The following is a 27,708-nucleotide window of genomic DNA, read 5'->3' as shown; positions in this document are numbered from 1 at the left end:
GGGTCCATTTCAGATTTCCGATTAGAACTCAGCAGTCCTCTATTGGGGCCATACCACCCCTTAATTTAGGTAAGCTAACAAATGAAAAGACTGGACTACAAGTGAAGCCCTTCGTGATGCTTTGGAAATTATATTGTTGGTTTTAGTAGGAATAAACATGCTCACCTTGAGAATTTTTATAAGTACAATAATCTAAACAAATGTATTTTGCAGTTTGGTATGCAGTGACCATACTCAAGGTTTGAACTAAAAAACCCACAGTCTCCACACCAAGCTTTTCCAGTGGGAAAGAATTTCTGCAGGGGGTTAACTGAATAAATTGTGAAAAGACTCCTATCACTTTGTGAGGAATCTGCACTTGTGGGAGCTTTTTTTCCTCTCTCTCTTTGATAGGAGTGGTGTATGGATTCCTAAAACGCTAAAGTATTGTGCCTCAGGCAACCAGGTGGACAGGTAGCTGTCTAGCACTGCATCATGTACAAAAAATACACTGAAGTCTGTATAAAAGATCACCCTTATTAGGCATCTTCTCATCTTATTAGAACACACAAGAGCAGTGGTTCTCAAAGCCAGTCCGCCGCTTGTTCAGGGAAAGCCCCTGCCGGGCCGGACCAGTCTGTTTACCTGCTGTGTCCGCAGGTTCAGCCCATCGCGACTCCCACTGGCCACGGTTCGCCGCTCCAGGCCAATGGGGGCTGTGGGAAGGGCGGCCAGCACGTCCCTTGGCCCGCGCCGCTTCCCACAGCCCCCATTGGCCTGGAGCGGCGAACTGCAGTCAGTGGGAGCCGTGATCAGCCGAACCTGCAGACACGGCAGATAAACAGACCGGTCCTGCCCGCCAGGGGCTTTCCCTGAACAAGCGGCGGACTGGCTTTGAGAACCACTGCACTAGAGAATCCCCTACCTGACTTAATACAATTTTGCTTCACTTGCAGTAGAAAATCTGCCTCTGTCAAGCAGCTAATTTTTTGTCAGCCCCTTTAGATAGTTTTCAGTGTAGGTCTGGTAGTTTGTAAGTAGATGGTACATCCCAACTAATGCATTAAAAGCCATTGGTTAACAATGCAGAAAGGTAGGGGATATTAAGTGGCATTGAAAAAAACTGATGCAAACAGGAAGAGCAAGTAGCCAGCTGATCACCAATGAAGGCCTCCGATGGACATCCACATGAAGAAAGTTTCCCAGAGTGACCCTTGCTGTTGTGTGAGCTTCAGCCCAAAGCACAAGTATAATCTGAGTGTTCTCCATTATATTGGTGGGACACAGGGGGATAGTCCTGCAAGTAACTTGGCCCTAGATAATGACTTTGTACATCAACAATGTGACCTTGTGGTAAAGCCATTGAATGACTGGTAGCCTGTGCAGGTCAGAGGGAGAACACAGCCACTTCCAATAGTCCTATGCTGAGGATTTTATTTCAAATAACCACCTTTTTTGTAATTTGACAGATGCCTAGTTACTCTGGAGCTTGGGGCTCTGTAAATACCTAAGATGGATAGAAAGGAGCAATCATACAGCTGGGTTCCTGACAATACTGCAGCTTCCTATCGACTTTAAGAGAAGCCTCAGAAGGAGAGGAAGCCAATAACCTGTACAATATATATCCCATCTAATTAAAAGTGCAGAGAAAGTACCCTAGAAAATATAGCTTGGTAGGTATTTCATAGGACTAAACCTGAAAGTAGAATTGTAAAAAGTGAAGGCCTACAGCTCTCATGCTGTATGCCCCTGTTGTTATAAGTTACATATAGATTGCCTCGGAGGGCAGCAGCAACAAAATATATTGTCTAGGGTTTTAAAATACTTCCCTATTGTCTGAAGCTGAAACTACATCATCTTTGGAGATGTGAAAAATACTGAGCCAGATCCTTGACCATGCTCCATCCCCTTTGTGCCAGAGAGAAAATTGGCTAAAACAGTCAGCTGCAGATGCCCCTTGTGCAGTCGCCCCTCCAAGTAGTGTAAAGCTATCTGATCCTGGCCCCACTTGGTGTAGGGGCATCTCCCCACAGAGAGATGTCGGGAACACAAAAGGAGCTGACTAAAGGGGGCTGTGCTTTAACAATACTGAGCTGGTAGAAAAGGTTAGGGCTAGAGCCCTTAGGCTGGGGTACCCACCCTACCTGCTCCTAGGATCAAGGAAGGTGGGGAAATGGGAGACAGACATCTGTGCTTTCCCTTTCTCACAAGCCATCAGATATGCCAAGTGCTGCTCACGTGCTGTCATAAATATAAAGGGAAGGGTAAACCCCTTTGAAATCCCTCCTGGCCAGGGGAAAGCTCCTCTCACCTGTAAAGGGTTAAGAAGCTAAAGGTAACCTCGCTGGCACCTGACCAAAATGACCAATGAGGAGACAAGATACTTTCAAAAGCTGGGAGGAGGGAGAGAAACAAAGGGTCTGTGGGTCTGTCTATATGCTGGGGTTTCTGCCGGGATAGACAAGGAATGGAGTCTTAGAACTTTTAGTAAGTAATCTAGCTAGGTATGTGTTAGATTATGATTTCTTTAAATGGCTGAGAAAAGAATTGTGCTGAATAGAATAACTATTTCTGTCTGTGTATCTTTTTTGTAACTTAAGGTTTTGCCTAGAAGGGTTCTCTATGTTTTTGAATCTAATTACCCTGTAAGATATCTACCATCCTGATTTTACAGGGGGATTTCTTTATTTCTATTTACTTCTATTTTTATTAAAAGTCTTCTTGTAAGAAAACTGAATGCTTTTTCATAGTTCTCAGATCCAAGGGTTTGGGTCTGTGGTCACCTATGCAAATTGGTGAGGCTTTTTACCAAACCTTGTCCAGGAAGTGGGGTGCAAGGTTTTGGGAAGTATTTTGGGGGGAAAGACACGTCCAAACAGCTCTTCCGCAGTAACCAGTATTAGTTTGGTGGTGGTAGCGGCCAATCCAAGGACAAAGGGTGGAATATTTTGTACCTTGGGGAAGTTTTGACCTAAGCTGGTAAAGATAAGCTTAGGAGGTTTTTCATGCAGGTCCCCACATCTGTACCCTAGAGTTCAGAGTGTGGGAGGAACCTTGACAAATACAAAAAGCTATTTGGGGAGCATTGTGTTTTCATTCACGGGAGCCTTGTGTCCTCATGTCCTATGCAAAGTGAGTGGTAGATTCTGGGTTAGAGCATTGCACACCCATTCTGCACAGGTGAAATAATAAAACCAGGAGTGAGGCAGTGAAGAATCAGGCCCGATGTGTTTCCTTAACTTTCTTCCCTGGGAGTCTGAGCCCTGAAGAAGCTGCAGGGGGATACAGCTGTTGCGGTTCAGTGATGAGACAGAACACAGCTTTATGCAAGCAAACAGGCTGGTCAGCGGAGATGGGCTGTTCTGCCCCCCCTGCCTTCCACCTTCTCCTTTTATTATATTTCTCCCCCTAGGCATTACACACTGCTACACAAAGGAATGTATGACGTTGATTCATATGCTTAGTTACCATCCTCTATCTACTACAATCCTGGTTCTCAGGCCTTGAGCCCAGGCTAAAGAAACCTCCCACAGTTGCTGTCCAAACAATCAAGTTCTCAGGGTTCATATCTAGCCCTTGTCCTTGGATAGAGCAATGTGTGCATTGCTCCTAGGAAACAGTCAGGGTGTGCCCCGCCTGCTTCCAGGTGGAATAGCTAGACATTAACCCTTCATACAGCTATGCTGGACAGGGCTCCTGATCCTTGAGTTTCACAAAACAAGAGGTAAATTGATCCTGACAGGGTTAGCATCCACTTACCTGCTGTCTCAGGGACAGGGAATGGTGCTACAGAGAATAGCCACCTCCTCCCACCAGCCTCTCTCTTCCTCCCACAGCATTGAGTCTGGTTGCTACAGAGCCCCAGATAAGCTATAGGTTTCAGAGTAGCGGCCGTGTTAGTCTGTATCAGCAAAAAGAACAGGAGTACTTGTGGCACCTTAGTTACTAACAAATTTATTAGAGCATAAGCTTTGTGTAGCCCAGGAAAGCTTATGCTCTAATAAATTTGTTAATCTCTAAAGTGCCAGAAGTACTTCTATTCTTTTTGCAGATAAGCTATAGAATCTGTGCATAGACTGATCATTTACAAATACATGTTATAACAAAATGCTTGAAAATGGCTTCCTGCTGTGTTTGCCTGCCCAGTGCTGAGTTCAGGGCTGAAGCTCCAGGGAGGACTGCATAGGATTCTGCCAACTTTTCGAAGGATGAATGAGCCCAAGACCTGTCTGTTTCTATCATGAATACAGATTATATTTTGGATGCAATGTAAAACCAAGGTCCTGAATCATTCCCATTAAAGATCCCACAGAACTTTTCATAAGAGTTGGGGATCTTAGCCCCAGTATCCTAGCCAAACAGCAACTAGGGTCATTTACAATCTGTCTCCCTAAACAGCTTTTTGGTATACAGTGTTCTTTGCTTCATTGTCTGCCCTAAACTGTTGTGTGGTATTGCTAAGGGGTGTTAAAAGTTGTCACTATCCACCCAAAAGATGGTTGAACTATGGTGATGGGCAAAGCTACGAATCCTTGCTTAGATACTATGGTGAGTTGTGCCACAGTAAAACCTAAGTCTTATGGATAACTTAGGTAGCTCTTCCCTCTAATTTGCAGAATGGCTGAGGTCATTCAGAATAAAAGGGGCTATTGTACTGGTCTTTTTGTGGATTAATTTAAAGTGGCAACCACTGACAAATGTAGGCCTCATTTGTGCAGTCCCCTGGAATGATCACAGCATTTTAATGGAGATTAGCTACAGAATCCAAGAATATCTGCTTTGGGATTAGGTTTAGTGACCATTCCTGTAAATGGTCTCACTGACAATGTACTGCATCCTCTTTATATTTTTTTCCTTGGGAGCTACAATGGAATTGACAGTACATTGCTGTGAATCATAGAATATCGGGGTTGGAAGGGACCTCAGGAGATCATCTAGTCCAACTCCCTGCTCAAAGCAGGACCAATCCCCAATTTTTGCCCCAGATTCCTGAATGGCCCCCTCAAGGATTGAACTCACAACCCCGGGTTTAGCAGGCCAATCCGAGCCACGAGATTTATCACTGTAGGAAGGGGAGTCAAAAGCATCTTGAAGGAAGCAGAGATTTTCAGCAACATCTCTCAGAAGTATAACTGATGAGAGACAGTCCTGTAGTTGGAGGCAGTAGGGTTCACTAATCGGTGAGAGAGTTTGCTTCTGTTTTACAGAGGCAAAGCATATGTGATTACTCAGTTCTAACCCCAGATGAGTTCTATAGCAGCGATACCCAAACCATAATCCTCATATACACACACAAGTCCCATCGGGCAGTAATAACATTTATTTAAGTGCCTTGACTACAAAAAACATAAATAGAGGCATAATACGTATGAAATGCATTTTGTCAAATAAAGTGTGATGCATCTCCTGGGACAACATTAGTAATTTTTCCTCACTGTTTCCCTGGCTTCTTTTGCTGAAAACAAGCACAAGTGATTTCCCTTCTCCAGATGATCTGTCCAAGCAAATCATCTTTTCATTTATTTTTCCTTGCCCAGGAGGACATTTTTCATTTCTATTAAAAGATTGTGGCATGGGAATTCTAGTCAATGGGCTATGAAATGAGAGAGAGAGAGAGAAATTCTCTGCTGATAATTTAGATAAAGAAGATATATTTTCTCCCCGTACTCCCATTAAGGCATGTTCCCAATTTGTCCTCATTGTAACAATCATTTCACAAACATAATGGTAACAACATTGTAGTTGCAATGGTATGTGTATATATGCACAACTTTCCTCTGCTGGATTGAATCAGAACTGTTCAGATGTGTGTCAGAGGTCCTATATTGATAAGAACTAATGGAGAGTCTCCTGTAGCGCAGGTGTTAAGGACCTGTGTTTTAGATGCAGAGGATACAAATTCCAGCACCATAAAGTTCTGAGTAGCCTCAGGTTCAGAGTAGCAGCCATGTTAGTCTGTATCCGCAAAAAGAAAAAGGTATTTTCCACTGCATGCATCTGATGAAGTGAGCTGTAGCTCACGAAAGCTTATGCTCAAATAAATTTGTTAGTCTCTAAGGTGCCACAAGTACTCCTTTTCTTTTCAAGTAGCCTCAGTATACAGCATAGTGACAACCATAAAGTGCCCAGGTGACTGCAGGTTTGTTCCAACGTAAATCAATGTTTTAAGGGGGAAAACGTTATGTAACACTAAACACATCTAATCCTTATTGTCTATTGTTGTTTTATTAGATTATAAACTCTTTGGAATGGGTGCTTTGTTTACTCCAGGTTCTGTACATTACCAGAGCTCCAAAAATAAGAATAAATCTATTCTCGGCACAACTTGCCCCATATCTGGTCTCATAAGATATTTAACACCTTTTAGCCAAGAGTTTTGAAAAGGATTATCAATTTTGGGTGTCCAACTTTTAACACATTTAAAGGGAGTTGAGTTTCAGAAAGTGCTGAGAACCCAGCGCTCTGAAAGCAGGACCCTTTAAGGTGTCTCTGGTTGTGTCCCTAGAAATTGAGGCACCCCAAGTGACTTGTTATACCTGAAAATCTTGGGCCATGTATACATCTGCCCCAGGCTAGCGGTGGTTGTGGGATTGCTTCTTTACCCTAGCTTGTGATCTATTCATGCCCTGAAGCAGCAGGTTTGATGGCATGTGTACTTTTATCCTACCTATTGTCACTGTAGAGGCTCTTCTTATTCATATAATTGTTTAATCCTTATTTGAAAGTTCCTAAACTATTTGCCTCAACAGTATTATTTTTATTCATATTCTGAGGTGTGTGGGAACAGAGCACAGTGTCCTGCAAGAAAAATACAAATGATGTTTTTCTCCCCTGGAATTTAATCTTTTCTAACTGATGCCTCTTTTCCCTAGTGCTTTGCTTACCAGAGCTTAGCTCTCCAGTGCTGTGTATGTATGTAGGAATGCAAATCTGCAAAAGTGTGGTGGTTCATCTAAAATAGTGCTAAAGGAATAGAACCTTCCATCTGAAGAGCACATGGTGCCCATTATTGTAGTGTCTCAGTGCCTCCCAAGCTTATGAAATGCTCATGTAACAGAATATTTCTCTTCCTTCCTTCCAGACAGCAGGGACTGGTCTTACTTTTCTTTTCAGAGGCGTTAGCGTGGACAGGCTCCTCAAAGAAGTAGGATTTGCATTTTGCTCTGAAGATGCTGCTTAAGTTCATGGTGATCCTGATGTCTGTGGGAGTGAATTCCAGACCCGGGGGCCAAGCATTCTCAAAGCAGTTTAGAACCATTATGATTAAGAATCATGGCCCTCCTGAAGGAAGCAAGGTGAAGGTACAGATGGAGAGATGGGGGTAAAGTGATTTATCCAAGGTCACTCAGTAAGGCAATGGCAGAGCTCAGAGTGCTGCCCAGGTCTCCTAATTCCAAGTCTGATTTAGTGGCCTGATTATTCTTCCAGATACAACTGTCAGAAAGAAAGGAAAACAACCAAACCTGCCAAGCACATCAGAGTGAATGGAGGTGGAAGCAGGTGGAAAGCACCAGTGGCTCCATGAAATAGAAACATTTACAATTAATAGGGTCAGGAAGGAGATGGACCATGGGTCTGTCCCCTCTCTCTATACCAGCCAGCAGCAGGGATGAGCCATTGCTTCATCCTCCAAAAGGGATATAGCAGGAATTGCACTTCCATCACTTGGAACATGGGCCTATGTCATGATGGTACAATCTGGCTTCAATTCTGCAGACCCAAGAGAAATAGAGAAGGTCAGGTAGAATATTTGAATTTTGGGGTCACATCTGAACCAAACCATCAAATTACCACTACGGTGCCTGGCTTCCTGATGTGAGGGATCCTGCAGTGCAAGTTAAGAACTGCCCTTCTCCTTCTCCACTGTTGTCAGAGTATGAACAGCCAATAATATTTTAAGGTAAATTTTAGATCTGAATAGAGTACTCTTCCCAAAAGGCTTCACTCACATAATTGAAAATACCTTTTGTTCTTGCAAAACCTCATAACTCCAACCTGCAGTGATTAAACTGAAATTCCCATCCCTGAACCATTGGAACATGAGTCATTAATAATAACTGCTGTGTCGCAACATCGCATCCAGCCATCCTAGTAAACTCTTTTAAGAAGCATCTGCAATCACGTTATTAAACCAGGAAAGGCCAGAGAGGATTTGTTGGTCTTGGACAGGGATTTTACTTAAAATAACAAAGTTCATGTCATCAGAATTAAAAACCCAGCAACAAGATAACATCCGTATTGTAAATCCCAGATACAGTAATAAACAGAAGCTCTGCGTTTTGTGTCTCTTTAATGCATGACCAGGTTACATTCAAATTACTCAGCAATCAAAGAGAAATTGGACGGGGATTTTTTCCTCTACTATATGCTGCAATACTAGTTTAGATCCAATGCATTATTCAAAAGAGAAAGCATTGCTTCAGGTTTATCTTGGTGAGACTAAACTCCTCTTCTGTGGCAAGATTCAACTAATACAATATGGGCCCCCATGTTATGAAGCAGTACAAAAAAAATATTCCTAAGGAGTGACGAATGAGTAACTCTGCAGCACATTGCTCCTATGGGAGGACACCACAAAATCAGGATCAGGCATTTGAGAAAGTCAGGGTTTTCGTTTTTAATGAATCAGAGGGAGAAGTCAAGTTTTGAAGACAAACTTGCTGAGCATTTTCAGACGGCTAAGCAGAGAGTCCCTTATGTTATAAACCACATGTGGATAAATAGAAAGAGGATTCAGTTCATGCTCTTGACAATGTTGTAATATATGTAGAGGTTTCCATTCCTTTAGCAAAGCAAAAGCCCCCTTGGAAGAGCGCTATAATGACATTTGTTAACTAGGATCAATTTATGTGGGGTACTGATGCCCAGGCTTGAGGTCACAGATTGATCTCCAGCTTGTGTCAGTTCCAGCTTCCTCTTCTCTTCAGTGAACAGTTACTGCCCAGTGGGGTTTATTCTGGAGGTGAAGCAGGTGCTAGCTGCTTCAAAGAAGCCGTAAGCACATGTCACTGTCCAAGAATACCAGATTACTGATCTGTTTCAGCATGGCAATTTTAAAATATGTATAGATAACAGAACCTCATTGTTCCATTAATGTTCAACAAAACTCTCCCTTTGCTCCTACAGTGTAAAACTGTGTGGGACTATCATCCTGCAGAATTGGCATCTGGTGACTGGCACCAGATTCTGAGCACCTGCATTAGACTAACCTAGATGTCAGTAGCCACATTCCAATGCCCTGCCTCAGTAACTGTGTCCTCACTGGTGCTAAACTCCCCTGTGTGTGTCGCTAGAACTTCTGGAGTCTCTGTGTTACACTAAGCTGAGTTATAGGAGTCTTTTGAATTGTGGGAGAACTTGTTTGCTCGACTGGGCACCCTGGGCTGGAGGGAATTGTGGAAAGGCATTGGAAGAGTGGCTAGCCTGTGTTCTCACTGCAAAATGAGTGGGTTACCAACCCAAATGAAAGTTGAGTCCGGTCTCTAACCCAACCCCCGCAGCAGGCCAGCTAGCCTGAGCTGGAAGCACTATTTAACTCAGGTAACAGGTTTTGGTGTGGGTAGAAAGGGAATTAGGGGCAATAGCCTAGTAAGAGCCTGGGATAACTGCAGTGAAGACATACCCTAAAGGCCTGGTCTACACTAGAAAATTACGTCAGTTTAACTACATTAGTCAAGGGTGTGAAAAATCCATACCTGTCAGTGGTGTAATTAAGCTGACCTAAGACCCCATGTAGACTGCCTCTTGGGGAGATGGATTATCTCCGCCGCCAGGAGAATCCCTCCCGTCAGCATAAGCAGTGTCTACACTGAAGCGGCGCAGCAGTGCAGCTGTGCCACAGTAGCATTTTAAGTGTAGACAGCTCCTGCATCAACTCCATTCCCATAATGGAGCCTGAGAGAGTTGTGGATCAAGTTTCAATCTCCTGTGATGGCATCATCCAAGTCTTCCATAGATCTTACCTAAGTCCTCCTAAAAGACAGGGATCATTCCCCTTTTTTTTTTTTTTATAAAGTAATTTTTTAAAATCCTCCTGGGCTTTACAATTTCACTTTTATACATGATCAAGAAGCACAAACACATTTTTGTGTGTGTTTTGAAGTTTACCTTTGAAGAACCAAATCACGCAAAATGGCCTATATTTCTTTTCACATTGAGGTTGGTAGCTAGGCATTTAACCTCCATCATGATTGCTTTTCTTCCTTTTGATTACTTGTTGAAGTTACAGTAAGCACAGGGACTAGGTCAATAGGTCAGCGTCGTGTTTTGTTATACGGTTTCTGATAAATTACTCTCATTAAGTCTGCCGTTTCTTATTCTACAATGTCCTAAGGATAAGGAAGGCTTCAACTGTGAGATAATTAAAGAAGGGCTGCAGCCTACTTTCTGAAGGACTGAATTTAACATCTTTATTTTTCAGTAGTATATACAAACACACACACACACCTCTCAATCAATTCTCACACAGCACTATCTACGGTTCTGTGCAGCAAAGAACACCAAGACATTAGTGTTAGGAAATCTTAATAGTCTCTGACACAACTGGGTGGGCCATCCATTAGCACCGTCAAATCCTTTAAAAACAAATATCAGTTCAAAGAATTAAGCTGTTAAAAATATGAACTGCCTAGGCACCAAGTGGGACATGATAAACTGACCTATTTGGGAAAGACCTACAAAAAGAATTGTTTGTCTTGTGTAGCTATTATTACTTCTATTTATCCAGTGCCATCTCCATTTAAGTTGTGCTGTGTTTGTCACGGATTTCCACGCTGATTGGCTGATGGTGACAGCAGTTGACAGGAGCTAAATTGCTATCTATTACAATTCTGACCTTCACAGACATTTCTGTCATGTCATTCTCTGCTATTCAGTGCTACCCTGTGCGAGAATATCATACCACTTCCTTAGCCATGGAGAACTCTATCTGCAACTAGGAGCAGGGGTTTGAATAAAGTCCCTTTATTAAAAGAAACTTGCTGCTGTCTACTATCCAGGTAAGATGTGAAGAAGTTGAAAGCTTCAGCATAAAGATATAGATGTTCTAATAGGATTGCCTGGTCAGCACAGCATCAAAAGAAGTTCTCAAATCCACCAGCATGAATATTCATCCAGAACCTGGGTTAATATACAAGGAGTTTGCTGCTCTGATAGGAGTTGATCCTGCACAGTAAAGTACTCAGAAAAGTCAGGTGCTTTTTAAATTGTGGATATGCTATCCACAGATATTCAGTCTTCTACCCTTGCAAAGTTTGCGAGGGCGATGAGACACATGCATCTTCCTGTGGTTTGATACTTAGCACTGTATTATACCCAAGAGCAATACTCTTGCTAGTTTGCTCTGCATTTGCTTTCTTTCTCATAGTATAACAGATGCACGTGACACTATATTGGAGGAGTGGCCAAACTTACTGACCCTCCAAGCCACACACCACAGTCTTCAGAATTTCAAGAGCTGAAGCACAGCTGTCAGGGCTCAGGGCTTCAGCCCCACGGGAGGCACCTGCCAGATTGTGGGGCTTTAACCCCACTCCTGCTGAAGCCCCGAGTCCCGCCAGGCATGCCCTGTGAGGCTAAAACCCCAAGACCCCCCTCTCTGCTGGGCAGAAGCCCCCACCCCACCACTCTGCTGCAAGGCAGAGGTCACAAGCTCCTCCCTTCCCCACCAGAGTCTGGTAGGTGAGGACGTGCAGAGCTCCAAGAGTCACATTTTAATACTAAAGGAGCCACATGTAGCTCACAAGCCACAGTTTGGCCACCCTTGCTATATTGCATGATTTATAGTTTAATGAGTATCAGAGTTGGCACCACATTTCGAATTACACTTGAATACTTGAAAGCCTAAACAATTGATGGCCACTGGTAATGCGAATACTTCATCATGCGTTGACTTAAATAAGTTCTAACGCAGCAAGTCTGTTGGTCATTGTGCGCAGGGATGTGAATTGTGTTTCCCACATTTAGTGCCAAACTCCCTGTAACATCAGCATTCAGCGCGCTCACTGCTTTTCACTTCTCCCAGATAACCCAGTGATCAGCCCTCCTCATCTGACCATCTCATTGTGGAGCCTTTGAGGACATGGAGGAAAAATTAGATGAAGAATCCAGGGACTCTTGGAAGCCCACCTAAAAGCAGATGCTAGTCAAGGTACCTAACAGAGGAACGGTTATAATAAGAATGCCCAAATGATGACTAGAGCTGCTCGAATAGTCAAATTCATTGTCTGTGAGGATTAATTTTTAAACTGTCAAGCAACCAAATTATTCACTATCTCTTCCCTGTCAATCATTGAACAAACTATTTGCTAATAATTCAACCAGACCCCTGAAACCATAGGTGAAATCGGAGGCCTAATTGCAGATGAAGGGGAAATTACTATTCTAAGGACATACAGCAAGATCTCGCACTTCTGACAATTTAGGATCTCGTATGTCACCATCACCACATCTCAAGAACCCCACATTATACATGGTATAACTGAATATAAATGGGGAATGGTTGGATCTCTCTGTCATGAGCTGGTGTATGGACTACATAAACTTGCAGTTCACTCAGTCCACAAAATAGCCTTTTTTTCTGACAGGGACTGTAAGATGGTGCAGTAGTGATGCCTCAATATGTAAGGAAATTTTAAAAATCTGCATTAAGCGTATTAGACTATGCAAATTAAATAATAAACAGGCATCTGAGGCCATTGAGGCTGCTGTCCAGAAGCAGCACTTCACGCAGTGATTTTTCTGGATTTTTGATCTTTTGACACTATCTTTTTTTCTACTTTGTAACTAAAAATACACATCTTAGTGTGCAGGAGTGACACTTAGGCTGCATTGTTGTAACAGTGTAAAAATGCCTGGAAAAGGAAGTGGTAACAGGTATGATATGCTTGCATAGACTAGCACTAAATGTCAGGATACGTGCCTTACTGATGGCTGTGAAGATCAGAATTGCCACAGATGGCAACTGTGCTCCTGTAAACAGCTGCTACAGTCAGCCAGTCACATGGAAATCCCTGACAAACACAGGACAACTTAAATGGAAATAGCACTACATAAGTTATAGGGGGCCAGTCTCCAGACACTGGAAATAAATGGAGTTCTCAGTTATTTCAAGTTGCATCCAAATTAGAAAAAAGTTCATATTTACCATTAAAAAATTATTTATTTTCTTTTAAAAAAATTATATAGGAAGTTTAGTGCTGGAAAAAGCTGACAGCCTAGGACAGAGCCGGGAAACCCTGCATCTATCACCAGATTAGGCAATGGCTGTGCAAGCTTTGCTTCCTGCCATCTAATGGGCTTCAACCCTAACATGATTCATGACCCTCTAGGGATGAAAGGGAATTTCAGTCTCCATGGCTCATTCAGTCCTTGGCCTCTCTGCAGAAACTGCCCACAGGAGGGCTAGTTAGTGATGGTTTCTGTGATGCAAACCTAGTAGTATGCCTCATAGTAAGGAAAGAACTGGACTTGGTTGTAATGAATATGAAGGAGATTCTTCACTGAAGTTGCTGGACCCAGGCACTGTGGCTGCCTAATGTCACCACAAAATGTCTTCTAAATTCATAGCTTAGACTAATCACTTATGGAAGGGACTGGCCGCAGACCACCAATTCATTCCACTTCTACAAGTGAACCAGTAACAGTATTACATGGTAGTGGCTTTAGGTTACTACAGCTTTGACATGGATTCGCAACCCAAAGGGGAAAAGTTCCATACTCCATTACTGCATCTCATAAGCCCATGCACACACTGCAATAACAGAGGAGCTGGAACCAAACTTTCCCAAAGTTAGGAATTGTACAGAACTGGAGGGGTTTTGTTCAAGCCCACAGGGAGTCCAGGGCAATAAGACAGCTCTGGTAATTCAGCCAGTTGGTCCCTGTTTTCCAATCCACTCCAAATGTACATGGTGCCCCAAGTTCAGACAACTGAATTTTAAGTCTAGGATACTATCTACCCCACACACCCCTTTTGATGTAGTATAGTGGTAGCACTGAAACCTGTTGCACAGAGATCAGTATGGTGCCATGTCACAAAGACTATAATGCTTAAGAAGCATCTAAAAACGGAGAAAGATGATGAATCTCTCCAGTTGACATAACAAGACATTAACTGCATTTAATGGGATTTGTGAGCTGATCTTTAGGTATGCTGAAAATTTGCTTCCATGCACAGACATTGGCAACCCCCGGTGCACATCATCATTTAACTTGTCTGCCAACTGACTATTGGCTTTCTGCCATCTCCATCTTCCTGTAGGTGGTTCTGAGACCCAGTAAAGTGAAAGACATGCAATTATTCTTCAGAAATATCCATCATATTACATTGTGAGAAATAGTATAAGATATATATATTAGAGGGCTTATCCTGCTATGTACTCAAGAACTCTATGGTATGGTGATTCACCCTGCATGATAATGTATCCAACGTGAAAGGAATAAGAAAACCAGAAATGGGAATGTATTTTTATGATGAGATTAGGAATGTTATGAAGGATCTGTGTCTTGTCATAGCAAGGGATGAGGAGTCAGGACTCTTGGATTCTATTTCTGAGTGAACTTGGGTAAATAATTTAACCTCTGTGCTTCAGTGTCTAACTTACATGTTTTGTGAGAATTTAATTAATGTTTCAAATATGCTTTGAGATTCTGTGATGACTCAATGCAGAATTTGGCCCAATATCTATACATTGTACATAAAAAAGCAACCAATCTGCTCAGAACAATACATGACAGTATGCATCACATGAACTCTGCCTAAACCGTAAGAAATTAGATATTTTAATAAATTTATATATATTCCATAATCAAGCTACATGAATTTGAAATTCCTGGTGCTAATGGGAACTCACTTAAAGTTATTTTTTCCCCCAACTATCTCAATTTTTCCTACAATCAATTAAAATGCATCTGAGGGAATGACAACTCTGCTTGGTGGTTGCAATACCATTCAATTAACAGCCATTAATGTGTGCGCAAGAGAGGAGCTGGAGGTATCTTATTGATATCTGATGGCCGCAGCTAGCTATCAAAAAGGAGCTGGTAGCATCAGCTCAGTTTCTAGTGAACTACCATTCATATCATGAGAGAGAAGGATAAGTGAACAGATAATATAGTAATGAATACAGAGCTAGACAGACATACAGACAGAATATCAGATGTCTGGAATGTTTGCCTTAGTCTATCACCCAAAAATAAAAATATATCAGGAGTTTATTGCCTGTTCCCTGACATGCCCCCTATAGGGTGTATATATGTACTGACATACACACACACTAACTCAGGGGTGGGCAAACTTTTTGGCCCAAGGCCCACATCTAGGTATGGAAATTGTATGGCGGGCCATGAATGCTCATGAAATTGGGGGTTGGGGTGTAGGAGGGGATGAGGGCTCCGGCTGGGGATGAGGAGTTGGGGGTGCAGGAGGGTGCTCCGGGCTGGGACTGAGAGGTTCGGAGGGGGATCAGGGCTGGGGCAGGGGGTTGGGGTACAGGAGGGGGTCGGGGTGCAGGCTCTTGGCAGCACTTACCTCAAGCAGCTCCCAGAAGCAGCAGCATGTCCCCATTCTGGCTCCTAAGCCGAGGCACGGCCAGGCAGCTCTGCATGCTGCCCTGTCTGCAGGTGCCACCCCTGCAGCTCCCATTGGCCACGGTTCCCAGCCAATGGGAGCTGCAGAGGCAGTGCCTGGGGTGTGGGCAGCATGCGGAGCGGAGCCCCTTGGCTGCCCCTACACATAGGAGCTGGAGGTGGGCCATGCCGCTGCTTCCGGGAGCCATGTGGAGCCACAGCATGTGCGAAGCGGGGCAAGCCCCGACCCCACTCCCCGGCTGGCATGCTGGAGCAGGGCAAACTCTGCACTTCTCCCTGCCCCCCCAGTGGGAGCTTGAGGGCCGGATTAAAACGTCTGAAGGGCCAGATGTGGCCCCCAGGCCGTAGTTTGCCCGCTCCTGCTCTAACTAAAGAAAATGTCCATCTGCTTGTGACCAGATGCCAAATTCAAGGTTCTGGTGCCACTTTTCAAAGCCCTGATGGGATAAGCCCGAGCTACCTAAAAAATTGCCTCTTCCTCCACAACTATGACCATCTGTAATAGCTAGTCTGTTCCTCTGGAACAGGGGTGCCCAAACTTGGTTTGTGGCTTGTTCAGGGTAAACCCTCGGCGGGCCGCGAAATGCTTTGTTTACCCGAGCGTCCGCAAGTACGGCCGCTTGCACCTCCCAGTGGTGGCCAGGCCACCACTTCCCGCAGCTCCTCTGGAACAATGGAATGCTGAACCACAAGGGTGAGACTCATGCTCACAGAAGACTTCTCAGAAACTGGACTGTGATTGTGTTCTTCATTTAAACAAGAGATTAGAAAGACCATGACTCTCAATGTCTTTGCAATAACATACAAAGTCACTTCTTCAGCTTGGATTTCTCTAATAATGATAGTATCCAATCAACAGAGGGATTGGAAGAGAGAAACAGAGATCCTTGCTAATGCTTTTAGAATCTGTAAAAAATTCTTAGATAACACGGTGATAAGCATGATATAAAAACCTAGTTAAATATTGTGTTTAAATGGTAGAGCGATAAGTTAAAACACAGTGTTTCCGTGGAAAGGTTTCAATTTCTAATAGGAGGTATTTACTGAAGTGTCAAAATGGCTCATCATTTTGAAACAGAGTCTGACAGAGTCCAAAAGGGAGCCAACCTATTATTGAGGAAAGCTGATTAGCTGCTTCCAGTTCTGATCTGAGCGAAGCCTGTGTTGAGTTCTGCTTTCCCTTGAAAAGCTCTCCCTGGAGCAGCAGGCTGGGAGTGCTTCAGAAAAGTCCATGGAAAAATGCCGAGTGAAAATAATAAAAAAAAGGGAGAAAACTCAAGCATTTACTATATATGTTCTGGATTCACTTCTCTTTCAAACTCTGACTAATTTCAAGGATACACACAACCCGCCTAAAGAAACATAACTACAGATGCACTATATTAAAGCACCTTGATATGCAAAGAATCTCCAAAAAAGCATTTGCGATATTTGCAAACTAACTATTTTGCACTGGGAAGAAATGCACATTACCTTGCAAACAGGTACACATGAAGGCAACTGGTTAAAAATCCACATGCTAATTAAAGCACTCTGTATTTGGGAAGAAATCTAAAAATGATGAAAATGGGAAGACAGACAATAAGATAAAGATAGAGGGCTGATTTTGTTCTCCCATTGGTGTAAATGAGGAGCAGGGCCGTCCTTACCCATACGCAAAGTAAGCAGCTGTGTGGGGCACCAAATTTCCTGGTGCCTTACGCAGCTGCATGCTGCTCCAGCCCCTGCTCTGGCTCTTCCCCAGGGCCCCTGCTACATCCCACCTCTTCCCCGCCCCCACTCCCCTGAGCTCTGCAGCAGGGCCGGGCCTGCACTCACTGGTGGCAGAAAGTGCAGCGAGCCGGCCCCAGCCACGTTGCCGGTGAGTGCTCGGGGGTGGTTCCACCCTGCCCCCCCACTCAGAAGACTGCCTCCTCCCCCCCCCCATGCAGGGGGGCTGTGTAGGGTCCCAGAATAGCTAGGGACAGCTCCGATGAGGAGTGTCACATTTCAGAGCAATTGCACCTGTATTTCCCCTCAGTGGTCCTGCAAGGGAATCCACTCTCAGGCTTCCGGATTCCATGGCCATTTCCTTTCTTGGGTTGAGACCAACATCTCTCTCCCTTCTGACCAGGGTATTTCCAGGTTGTACAGTTCCCTGCCTTCACTGTGTTATCCCCAGCAAACGACAGTTTGCCTGAGCAGGCCTGCTTGTTTTTTATTCTGACGTGGTTAACCACACACTTCTTTCTAAGCACGGCTATTTTATCTTAAGGTAAAAGCATTAAGAGAAAACATGTTAAAAACAATAAAATAACCTACATGCGTGCAAATAAGCCTACCAGAGATCACCCCAACCCTAACATGGACTCTGGCAGGAGCAGTCCTTCCAAACCCCACCCAAAAGGGTTTCCTTGGGGTTCCAAGTATCTCACAACTTCAGCTCAGAACAAGCATACAGTCTTATATGGCCTCAGTAGGGCCAGTCCTTCCAACACTTCCCTAAAGATTGGGGCCCTCTGTGCTGGATCAAGAAGGACCTGAGCCTGTATAAAACCAGGCTATTTATCCAAAAATCCTTTCTTTGTCGGTTGGTCCTTGGAGAATTGAGTTTAAACTAGTATGTGTGAACCTCTCCAGGGGCTGGCTTCAAAGGCACTGATAACCAGAGCCATTTGTATTAGCATCCCCCTCCTTCTAGAGGAGTTACATACAATCCACAACAACACATACACAATTGCATTTTTAATATAATGGACGCCAAAGGTATTAAACCTAATTCAATAAGGTTTAATTTAATTCAGTAAAGTTTATCTTAATTCCATAAGATTTGTCCAGGATGTTGCAGAATATTGTTCAGTCTGTCACAAGCAGTAACTCTTTTGAATTTAGTGGAATTATACCAGTGTAAGGTAGAGAAGACTCAAACCTAAGGAACCCAAGGACATGGAGGTGCAGGCAGAGACAATTATTTTGAAGACAGCTTAATACTGGAACAGGGAACTCACTGTGCTTTGTTATTGACCCAGTTTGGTTGCCAGTTGCTGCTTGATAAACAGATGACATATAGATTTCAATTGAACTTGCCAGAGAAATTGATACAATGTATAGCATGAACATCATGAATTTAGCTATGCAATTTCCAAAAGAAGAAGGCATCATACTCTCCGGAAATGTTTGGGATGCTGAAAAATCACTGACATTGCATTACATATTCTTGAGCTCACAAGCGTTACCATTAAAATCACTCTCTGAAAAACACCCTTTTTCAGATGTTGTTCCCCCCGCCCATTATTTTCCCATCAAGGTTTAAAAAAAAAAATTGTTTGATGGTGTGTTTATGTTTCCTCATCCAGAAAGGCGAGTCTATCATCATTTTGGAGTGCTGGTAGGAGGAAGTGGCTGCACTTTCCTATGGATTTTAATGAGCTCCTCAAACCAATTTTAGGACTGTCTTATTTGAATTATGATCTGCTTTGTGTCTCATATTTTGTTTAATTACACTGTAATCATAAGATGAGAAGGATCCAAAAGCATCTTACAGTCTATATATGCCCTTCCCATTGAAATGTAGCCAACTGTGAGGATGAACATGTGTGTCAGCTGTTTAACAGCATATAGGACATTAGGACAAAAAGTAAATAATATATCCACTTGAAAGTGCAAATTAAAATTAGGAAAGCACGATATAATTACTCAGCTTGGAATCTGGGGCTACTCACCAAGCCTAATACCCAAATCCTTGTAAAAACAGACTTGGGATCCTTAGTGATCAAAGTGGTAAAGTATCTTATTGTTTTAAGTCTCATCTAAAGTCAACGCTTTCAGCAGCTTAATGTCCTCTAGCACCACATGGAGGCAACAGATTTGTACTGACATGGAGCAAAAAATGCTAATTACTTGATCTATCACTTCCTTCAGGACCAGTGCTTTCCTTGGAAGTCTCTCATCCACATACTTACCAAGACTGATCTAACTTTGCCTATTGTCAAGGTTCCTTCCCCACTCTGAACTCTAGGGTACAGATGTGGGGACCTGCATGAAAACCCCCCTAAGCCTATTTTTACCAGCTTAGGTTGAAAATTCCCCAAGGTACAAACTATTTTACCTTTTGCCCTTGGACTTTATTGCTGCCACCACCAAGCACCTAACAAGGAAAGAGCCTGCTTGGAAACGTCTTTCCCCCCCAAAATCCTCCCAAACCCTACACCCCCTTTCCTGGGGAAGGCTCGATAAAAATCCTCACCAATTTGCATAGGTGAACACAGACCCAAACCCTTGGATCTTAAGAACAATGAAAAAGCAATCAGGTTCTTAAAAGAAGAATTTTAATTGAAGAAAAAACAAAAAGAATCACCTCTGTAAAATCAGGATGGTAAATACCTTACAGGGTAATCAGATTCAAAACATAGAGAATCCCTCTAGGCAAAACCTTAAGTTACAAAAAGACACAAAACATAGAAATATCCATTCATTCAGCACAACTTATTTTATCAGCCATTTATACAAAACAGAATCTAACGCATATCTAGCTAGATTACTTACTAAGTTCTAAGACTCCATTCCTTTTCTGTTCCTGGCAAAAGCCTCACACAGACAGAGAGAACCTTTGTTTCTCCCCCACTCCAGCTTTGAAAGTATCTTGTCTCCTCATTGGTCATTTTGGTCAGGTGCCAGCGAGGTTATCCTAGCTTCTTAACCCTTTACAGGTGAAAGGGTCTTTCCTCTGGCCAGGAGGGATTTAAAGGTGTTTACCCTTCCCTTTATATTTATGACACCTATAAAAGCTGGCACGATCACAATACAAGACAGTAAGGCTGCTTCTAAAAAGGAAGTTTACCTTTTTCACAAAATATTGTAGCCCCTCCCCCATCCCATTCTCTAGCTCAGTGGTTCCCAAACTTGTTCTGCCGCTTGTGCAGGGAAAGCCTCTGGCGGGCTGGGCCGCATCCGCAGGTTCGGCCGATCGCGGCTCCCAGTGGCCGCAGTTCGCTGCTCCAGGCCAATGGGAGTGGGTGGAAGCGGCGGCCAGTATGTCCCTCGGCCCGCGCCACTTCCAGCAGCTCCCGTTGGCCGGGAGCCGCGATTGGCCGAACCTGCAGATGCAGCAGGTAAACAAACCAGCCCAGCGCACCAGGGGCTTTCCCTGCACAAGCAGCAGAACAGTTTGGGAACCACTGCTCTAGCTCAATGGAAATAGCACCCTACTGTGTCTTCTTTCTGCCAGGCAGAGCATAATTAAAAACAGACACCTGCTAGTCACTCCATTACTTTTACTGTAATAAAATGGTTCTTTTTTATGTGCAGTGGCTCATGACTGGAGTTCTAAATATTTTTTACCATGGAGTCCCTATTCCCTTCTGCCTGGCACCAAATACTTATGCAATTAAGTCACTTAATTTTAACAAGGAGCATGTCCTTCAGCCAAATAGTCCAGCCAAGATGACATAAACTGCATGTTTCTATAGCCTCCAGAATATGAATAATTCCTTATTTTCAAGATTTAAATAATTCTATAAAATTCAATGTTTACCCATTAGAAAAATTCTTCAGTTTCTCACAAACACCAATCTGTAAAATTTTTGTTCCATTTCATCTTGCGGCACCATTTAATTCCTGTCTACTGAAACCTGTATAATAATGATGGCTATTAATATTTCATTTGTGTGCACAACTTCTGATCTGCCATGGACAACTGCCAGTCTCAAACAGCACTAAGCCGCAGACCAGTCCATTTCCTAATTGAAGATATGGATTAATGGGAATTGAAACCACCATTTTCAAATGCAGCAAGCCCTCTGCAATAACCCCTCAGAGAGGGACATATTCCATATCATTTTCTGGGCAATATTTTTAAGTTAAGCATTCTGTTCAATGATTTACAGAGTCTGGGTGCTACTTGGCAGCACTTTCAATGTCTGTGCTGATAAAGAAAAAAGTATTGATATTTTTAACTCTAAACACTTATTTCTCAGATTTCAAATATTTGAGTTCTAAAGTTTCTGGGTGAAAACACCTGCATATATTTCATTAATGAGTTACATAAATTTTACCCATCATCAGAGTATGGTATAAGGCCAGTCCACCACTGGGTAATGAATTTCATTATGAGAGCCCAATTAGTTCTATCCACAAAGTTAACTGGATTACAGTTACCTAGGAAATGCACACACCTATCAAGTATGGATTCATATGCAGCCCTATGGTTAAAAGGGATATTGCAGTTTTAATGGATAGAGACATCAGAAAGCATTTACCTGTACTAAGACATTCAACAATTGTGTTAAATTTAAACATAACGTATGATGAAGAGATGATCTGCAGTAAAAGCCTGTCAACGTTTCTCACACAACACTATTTATGGTTCTGTATAGAAACAACTCCAGTACATTAGTGGTAGCAAATCTTAATATCCTCTGACACAACTGGGTTGGGCTATCTATTAGCATCTTCAAATCCTTTAGAAACAAATACTAGTTCAAATAATATGCTGTTCAAAATATGAACTTCCTAGGCATCAAATGGTACATTACAATGATAAACTGACCTGTTTAAGAAAGACAAAAAAAATAAATAAATAAAAATTTGTACCCTGGACTTCAAACCATGTGAAGACCATACTTTCCCTGAATAAATGTCAAAGGAATAAACCTGTGAGAGTAATATATTTCATGCACCAAAATTATGAATTTAAAAGGGATTGGGTAGATCAGGAGATTGAAATGAAACTTCAGAATCTTTCATCTCTAGGAAATCAATTCAAATTCTGACCAAGTTAGTAACCTAAAGTCATTACCTATTTTTATAAAAATAGGTAATGATCAGTGAGAAAGTGTAGAATTGTGGGGGACAGTGTTTAGTGGTGAACTGTAAGGATCTATCAGTTTTTGTTTTATTTGACATCTTAATTAGTGATCTGGAAGAAACTGTGAAGAGGTTGGCCTAAGCTGGTGATGATTTATGTCCCAGAGCAAGAAAACAGGAAGCCTATCTTAAATTATTCCAGATTGTGTTCTTATTCATTTTGGAATCTTGCTATGCTCTTTCACTAAACTCCTGAGATGGAAAAAACAATAAATAATAGTTGAATCTTTGGATTAGAGATGTATTAGCTCATGGTACAAATTTTCTTCATATAGATGGCAGACCTTTCTGAAATATATTATATATATTTTCTCATTTTCTCATAGTGGACCACAATTATGTGTGTGTTCTTCTTTCACTGTCACACCACCAACTTTCATTTTCTGTCACGTGGATTATTTCCCCTCCCATTCACAATCACACAAAATCTCTGTAGCATCTTTAGCAATTTCACAAATGGAAAATAATACGACGAAAGTATGTAATGTAGGTGTCGCTTTTTTGATTTGGCAGGCTGAGTGGAAAGGAGAAGGGCCAGCACAGTGTGAGCAGCCAGCTTCTCTGTACATGCCAACAAATGCTCTGCAGTCCCACAGCCTGAGAACCACTGCTCCAAAGCATTTCCCATCCATCTCCATCTTGCTCTTTACTGTCTCTCTCCAATTATGCAGTCATTAGCCACACTGCGTATCCTCATCTACAGTGGCTAACCTGTCTTTTCTACATTACTCTTTTGTATTACAGCCATGCCCAGAAGCTTCCTTCAGGATCAGGGCCCCAGGGCGCTAAAAGATGCCCAAGGCGAGACAAACATGGGCGAAGGCGAGGTCCCTACTTTGAGGATCTCAATCTAAACGTGACCCCAACCGCGCAAGCCAAACGCAGCGTGAAGCGTAGAAGGCCAGGGCCCCCCCAGAAATCCAGCATCTGGGGGTGTATTTTGTCCCACCCCAACCTCCTGGCCCGCACTCCTCTGCTTTGTCTTGACTAAAGCTACGTGCAAACCAAGGGCGGGTTTTCACGGTCAGCCAACTCCAGGGAGCCCGGCGCTGTCAGGCCTGTGCGGACGCGGCCCCGGAGCCAGCGGGGGCAGACGGAGGCCGAGCTCCATCCGCTGAGGCAGCCGGGGCCCGCGCCCCGCCAGGCCGCCCCAGGCGCTTTCTCCGTGCGTCGCCGGCCGGCTCGGCGTCCGGGGGGCCCCCTTGCCCCGCAGCAGCAGCGGGAGCGGAGCCAGTCGGGCGGCTGGAGAACCGCGGGCAGCGGCCGCGCTCGGAACCCAAGTGCGGGCTGTGGGGAGGCGCCGCCGCCGCACCCGGGGCGGGGAGAGCGGCCGGGCCTCGCTGCCGGGGCAACGGGAGCGGCCTGCAGGAGGAGGTGAGGCCGGGGCTTCCCAGTTCGGAGTCTCGTCCCCCAGACCGGCTCTCCCCGTGCGGGGGCGGGGGGACCCAAAGCCCCTCCCCTCCCCGGGTTCTGGGGGCTTCCTCTGCTAGTGGAGGGGGGATTTTCCTGCAGGAGCCTTTGCAATAACATTGGATGCCTCTTTGCCGCAGTACGTGCTGGCCTTTTACATCTCTCATGCCCGGTGGGATCAAGCCTGGCTTAGAACTCAAATGGGAGGTGGGCAAGGCAACACTCCAGTTTGCAGGAAGTTGGGTTAGCACTTGGCAGTTCCCTGCGGTATTGTCCTTCACTGTGTCCTTCTAGAAGTGCTGCTATGGAAGGGGGTGTGAGCGGGTTGGGATGTGCACAAGAGGATTAATGCAAAGCTTGAGTACACACTGCTGGTCTAAGTCCAGCAGTGGATGAGAGCAGCAGGCCACATTCATTATTTCTTCCTTACTCCTGCACTCTGAAGCAACTGGATGTAGGCTGCTTGGTTACATGGACAGAGGAGGCTCTGAAGTTTATCCTGAGCTTGAGAATTCCTGTCCTCGGCCTTGCTGTACTTCACTGTATTTTCCACAAGCAAAGTGCTTTCTTTGTGCTTTTCTCCAATTTTCAGGAATATTTATGCTATATAAAGATCCTTCAGCTCATTTAGGAAGAATTGGGATGGAAACAGCAATGTATTCCTGATCAATTTCCAATTTGGGTCACTGCATTCTGCCTCCCTGTATTTTCCCTTCACTTTCAATTGAGTACAGTGTTTATCACTTCATGTCCTAAAATGTTGGATAATTTAGCTGTGAATTGCCCTATCCCACCCCAGAGTCGGCTGCTTTTTCAGTCATGGGGCAAACGATCCCCTTATAGTTTGCTCTGAGATCCTGGAGAAAGTATATATTATGCACTGAAATTTTCAATTTGCTTTTCTCCTAATGGCACATCTTTTCCTTCCCTTTTTAATAGCTGCCTTTTTATTTCTAATAAGAACTACAGCTAGAATTTGAATAATCAGAATTATAGATCCCTAATATGTATTTTTCAGTGACAATTTAGTAGCTGTTATTACATGCAAATATATGGGTTGTTTTCCCCTGCACACACAGGATAAAAAAAATATTTGAAACATCATTATCTGTCAGATTACAGGAGTGTCTAGGAAACACCCCCACGTGACATGCCCTCAACTCTGTTCTTCCCCTCTCTCAGCTGCCAAACCTTCTTACAATGCCTAATGTAATTACCTCTCAACCATCTCCGCACTGCCAAACAGTTCTGCAGCCCTTATTCAGCCCAGGGGTACTAAACATTTCTGCAACACTTAATGACAAACACCCCCTAAATCCAGTATATTTTTGATGGTAACTTACAACACCAACTTAACCAGTAGAAAGCATCCCCATTCCTGAAGGCCATACTACCAAATCCTGACACGTCCAAGTCCTCCTGATCACAAGCAGCCTCCTCTGCTCTTTGTCACCGTCTTTTTTCTATTGGGGTGTTTAGAATTGTACACGATATCCTAGGTGCAATGTTACCAATATCACACAAGGAAAAACTATGGCCTCCATAACTCACCACGTGGTACCTCTGCATTGTGTTTTGGTTTTTTTAAAGAACATCTTAATGCACAATGAGTTGCCAGTTTTCCATGTCTTTGTGAACTTATGTGATGAGCTCTTATTTCTATGTGTGACATAAGCCTAATTAACAAAAATGTGATCTTTGTAAAACCTTCCTTTGCTATAAAATTAGGGAGTGTTTTGAAAGAAGATGTCACTACTAGAATTCCAAGGGAAAAGAGAGCGCAGTCAAAAAAAGCTAACAATACTAGGAACCACTAGGAAAGGGATAGATAATAAGACAGAAAATATTATATAAATCCATGGTACACCCACACCTTAAATACTGTGTGCAATTCTGGTCACTCCATCTCAAAGAAGATATATTGGAATTAGAAAAAGTACAGAGAAGGCCAACAAAAATGATAGAGGTATGAAACTGCTTCCATAGGAGGAGAGATTAAAAAGACGGACCTTTCAGCTTAGAGAAAAGTAAGGGGGGATATGATATAGGTCTATAAAATCATGATTCATGTCAAGAATGTGAATAAGGAAGTGTTATTTACCCCTTCATATAACATAGCAACTAGCAGTCACCCAATGAAATTAATAGGCAGCAGGTTTAAAACAAACATACAGAAATACTTCACACAATATACAGTCAACCTGTGCAACTTGTTGCCATGAAATGTTATGAAGGTCAAAAGTACGTTCAAGAAAGAATTAGATAAATTCATGGAGATTAGGTCCATCAGTGGCTATTAGCCAAGATGGTCAGGGATGTAACCCCAAGTTCTGGGTGTCCCTAAGCCTTGGACTTCCAGAAACTGGGACTAGCTGGCGGGGAGTGGATCTCTCAATAAATAGCCCTGTTCCGTTCCTAGCCTCTGAAGCAGCTGGCTCTGATCACTGTTGGAAGACAGGATACTGCGCTAAATGGACCATTGTTCTGACCTAGTATGGCCATTCTTATATTCTTAGGAAGTAGACTGAAATGAGTGATGTAAATTTTGTTCCCTTCCATCCAACAAGTTACATACCCTGCAAGCAGAACACACTTAGGCCATGTCTACACTAGTGAGCTTACATCGGCACAGCTGTGCAATTGCTCATGTAGCTGCTCTGTACAGATGGGAGAGAGCTCTCCTGTTGACATAATTAAGATACCACCAGTGAGTGGCAGTGGCTATGTTGGCAGGAGAGCTTCTCCCGCCGAGATAGAAAACCCAGCGTGGGCAACACTGATGGTGTAACTTATGTCGCTCAGAGGGGTGTTTTTTCACACCTGTCGGCGACATAAGTGATACCGCCAAAAGTTCTAGTGCAGACATAGCCTTAGTCTATGACTGTGCAAGTTAATTTGCTGACAGTAGTTCATCATTGGAAACGTGCTGCCGCTAAGACTGCAAGTGGTCCCGGTGCTGGTGCCAACAGAACAGTGTTGCTAAGAGATGTCCAGAGTAGTGCTGGGTGGTAAACAGTTTTCCTATTCTACATAGGAATGAACTTGAAATCTTTAGAAGCTTTTTGTGAAAAACAAGAACAAGAAACCCTCCTTCACTCATTAGCTAATAGCTCACTGGTTAAGGAACTACTTATTTGGTATGTGGGAGACCCTGGTTCAAATCCCTGCTCTGCTTGGGTCAAGTCCTGCTCTAAATTACACGGAGCAGAGATTTGAATCAGGGTCTTCCTCACCCTGGGTGAGTACCCCCATTCACTAGACAATTGGCTATTCTGGGGTTAAATTCCATCCTGGACCTGAAAAACCTTTCCTGATGAGTGTTTCATTGAAGCTGGTACATTCCTGCAAGAAAAATTTGATTTCAACAAATCAATATTTTTCAGTTAAAAACACTAAATCAAAAATTTCCTGAATAGCTCTAGTTCAGAACATGTGGTTTGTGAAATGCATTTCCAAATGAGAAATATACTAATTATAGTATCATAGTTTGTGATAGAGCTTTAAAAAAATAGTTCTTCCTGCACAGGAATTCAGGAACGACAGGTCTTTGAATGTTTCTTTTTCTTTATTTCAAACACTAATCTACATAGCAAACAGTTTCTTCCCTGATTTTACTTGCTAGTGCTTTAAATAGTTTGAGAATGTGCTGGCCCATTTGTAGTGTGTATTACTGCCTGAGAAGAGAGTACCTCTTTTCCTCGGGGTTTCCTCTAGAATCCTTCCCATATTCTTTGGCCTCATGTTACAACACCTTTTATTGTCACTTCTGTAGCTGGCCAAGGGAGTTACTACAGAGCAGTTCAAACCATATCACCTCCATGATTCCTTCCTCCCAAAGCCCTTAATAGAGAATTGAGCCTGCTGTTTGCAAAAGCGAGTATATATCTG

General features: G+C 43.3%; 2 protein-coding genes across 11 annotated transcripts in view; both read left to right on the top strand.

Moving 5' to 3' along the window:
* Positions 1–23,937, top strand: part of LOC140916824 (protein shisa-1-like) — a 38,664-nt gene extending 14,727 nt beyond the window's left edge. The window contains exon 3 of the mRNA XM_073358712.1: positions 23,404–23,937. Within this exon, the coding sequence (XP_073214813.1) occupies positions 23,404–23,937 (534 nt within the window). The remainder of the gene's footprint in view (positions 1–23,403) is intronic.
* C9H8orf48 (chromosome 9 C8orf48 homolog) overlaps positions 23,199–27,708 on the top strand; it is a 230,685-nt gene continuing 226,175 nt past the window's right edge. For 7 of the 10 annotated variants that reach the window (XR_012160954.1, XR_012160955.1, XR_012160959.1 and 4 more), the window contains exon 1: positions 23,400–23,784. The gene's annotated coding sequence lies outside the window, so the exon portion shown is untranslated. Of the gene's footprint in view, positions 23,785–27,708 lie in introns of all 10 variants that reach the window. The other 3 variants (XM_073361037.1, XM_073361036.1, XM_073361035.1) reach the window with 3 other exon arrangements.

This window comes from Lepidochelys kempii, chromosome 9, assembly GCF_965140265.1.
Source record: "Lepidochelys kempii isolate rLepKem1 chromosome 9, rLepKem1.hap2, whole genome shotgun sequence".
NCBI lineage: Eukaryota > Metazoa > Chordata > Testudines > Cheloniidae > Lepidochelys > Lepidochelys kempii.
This window is presented reverse-complemented; position numbering and strand designations above follow the sequence as displayed.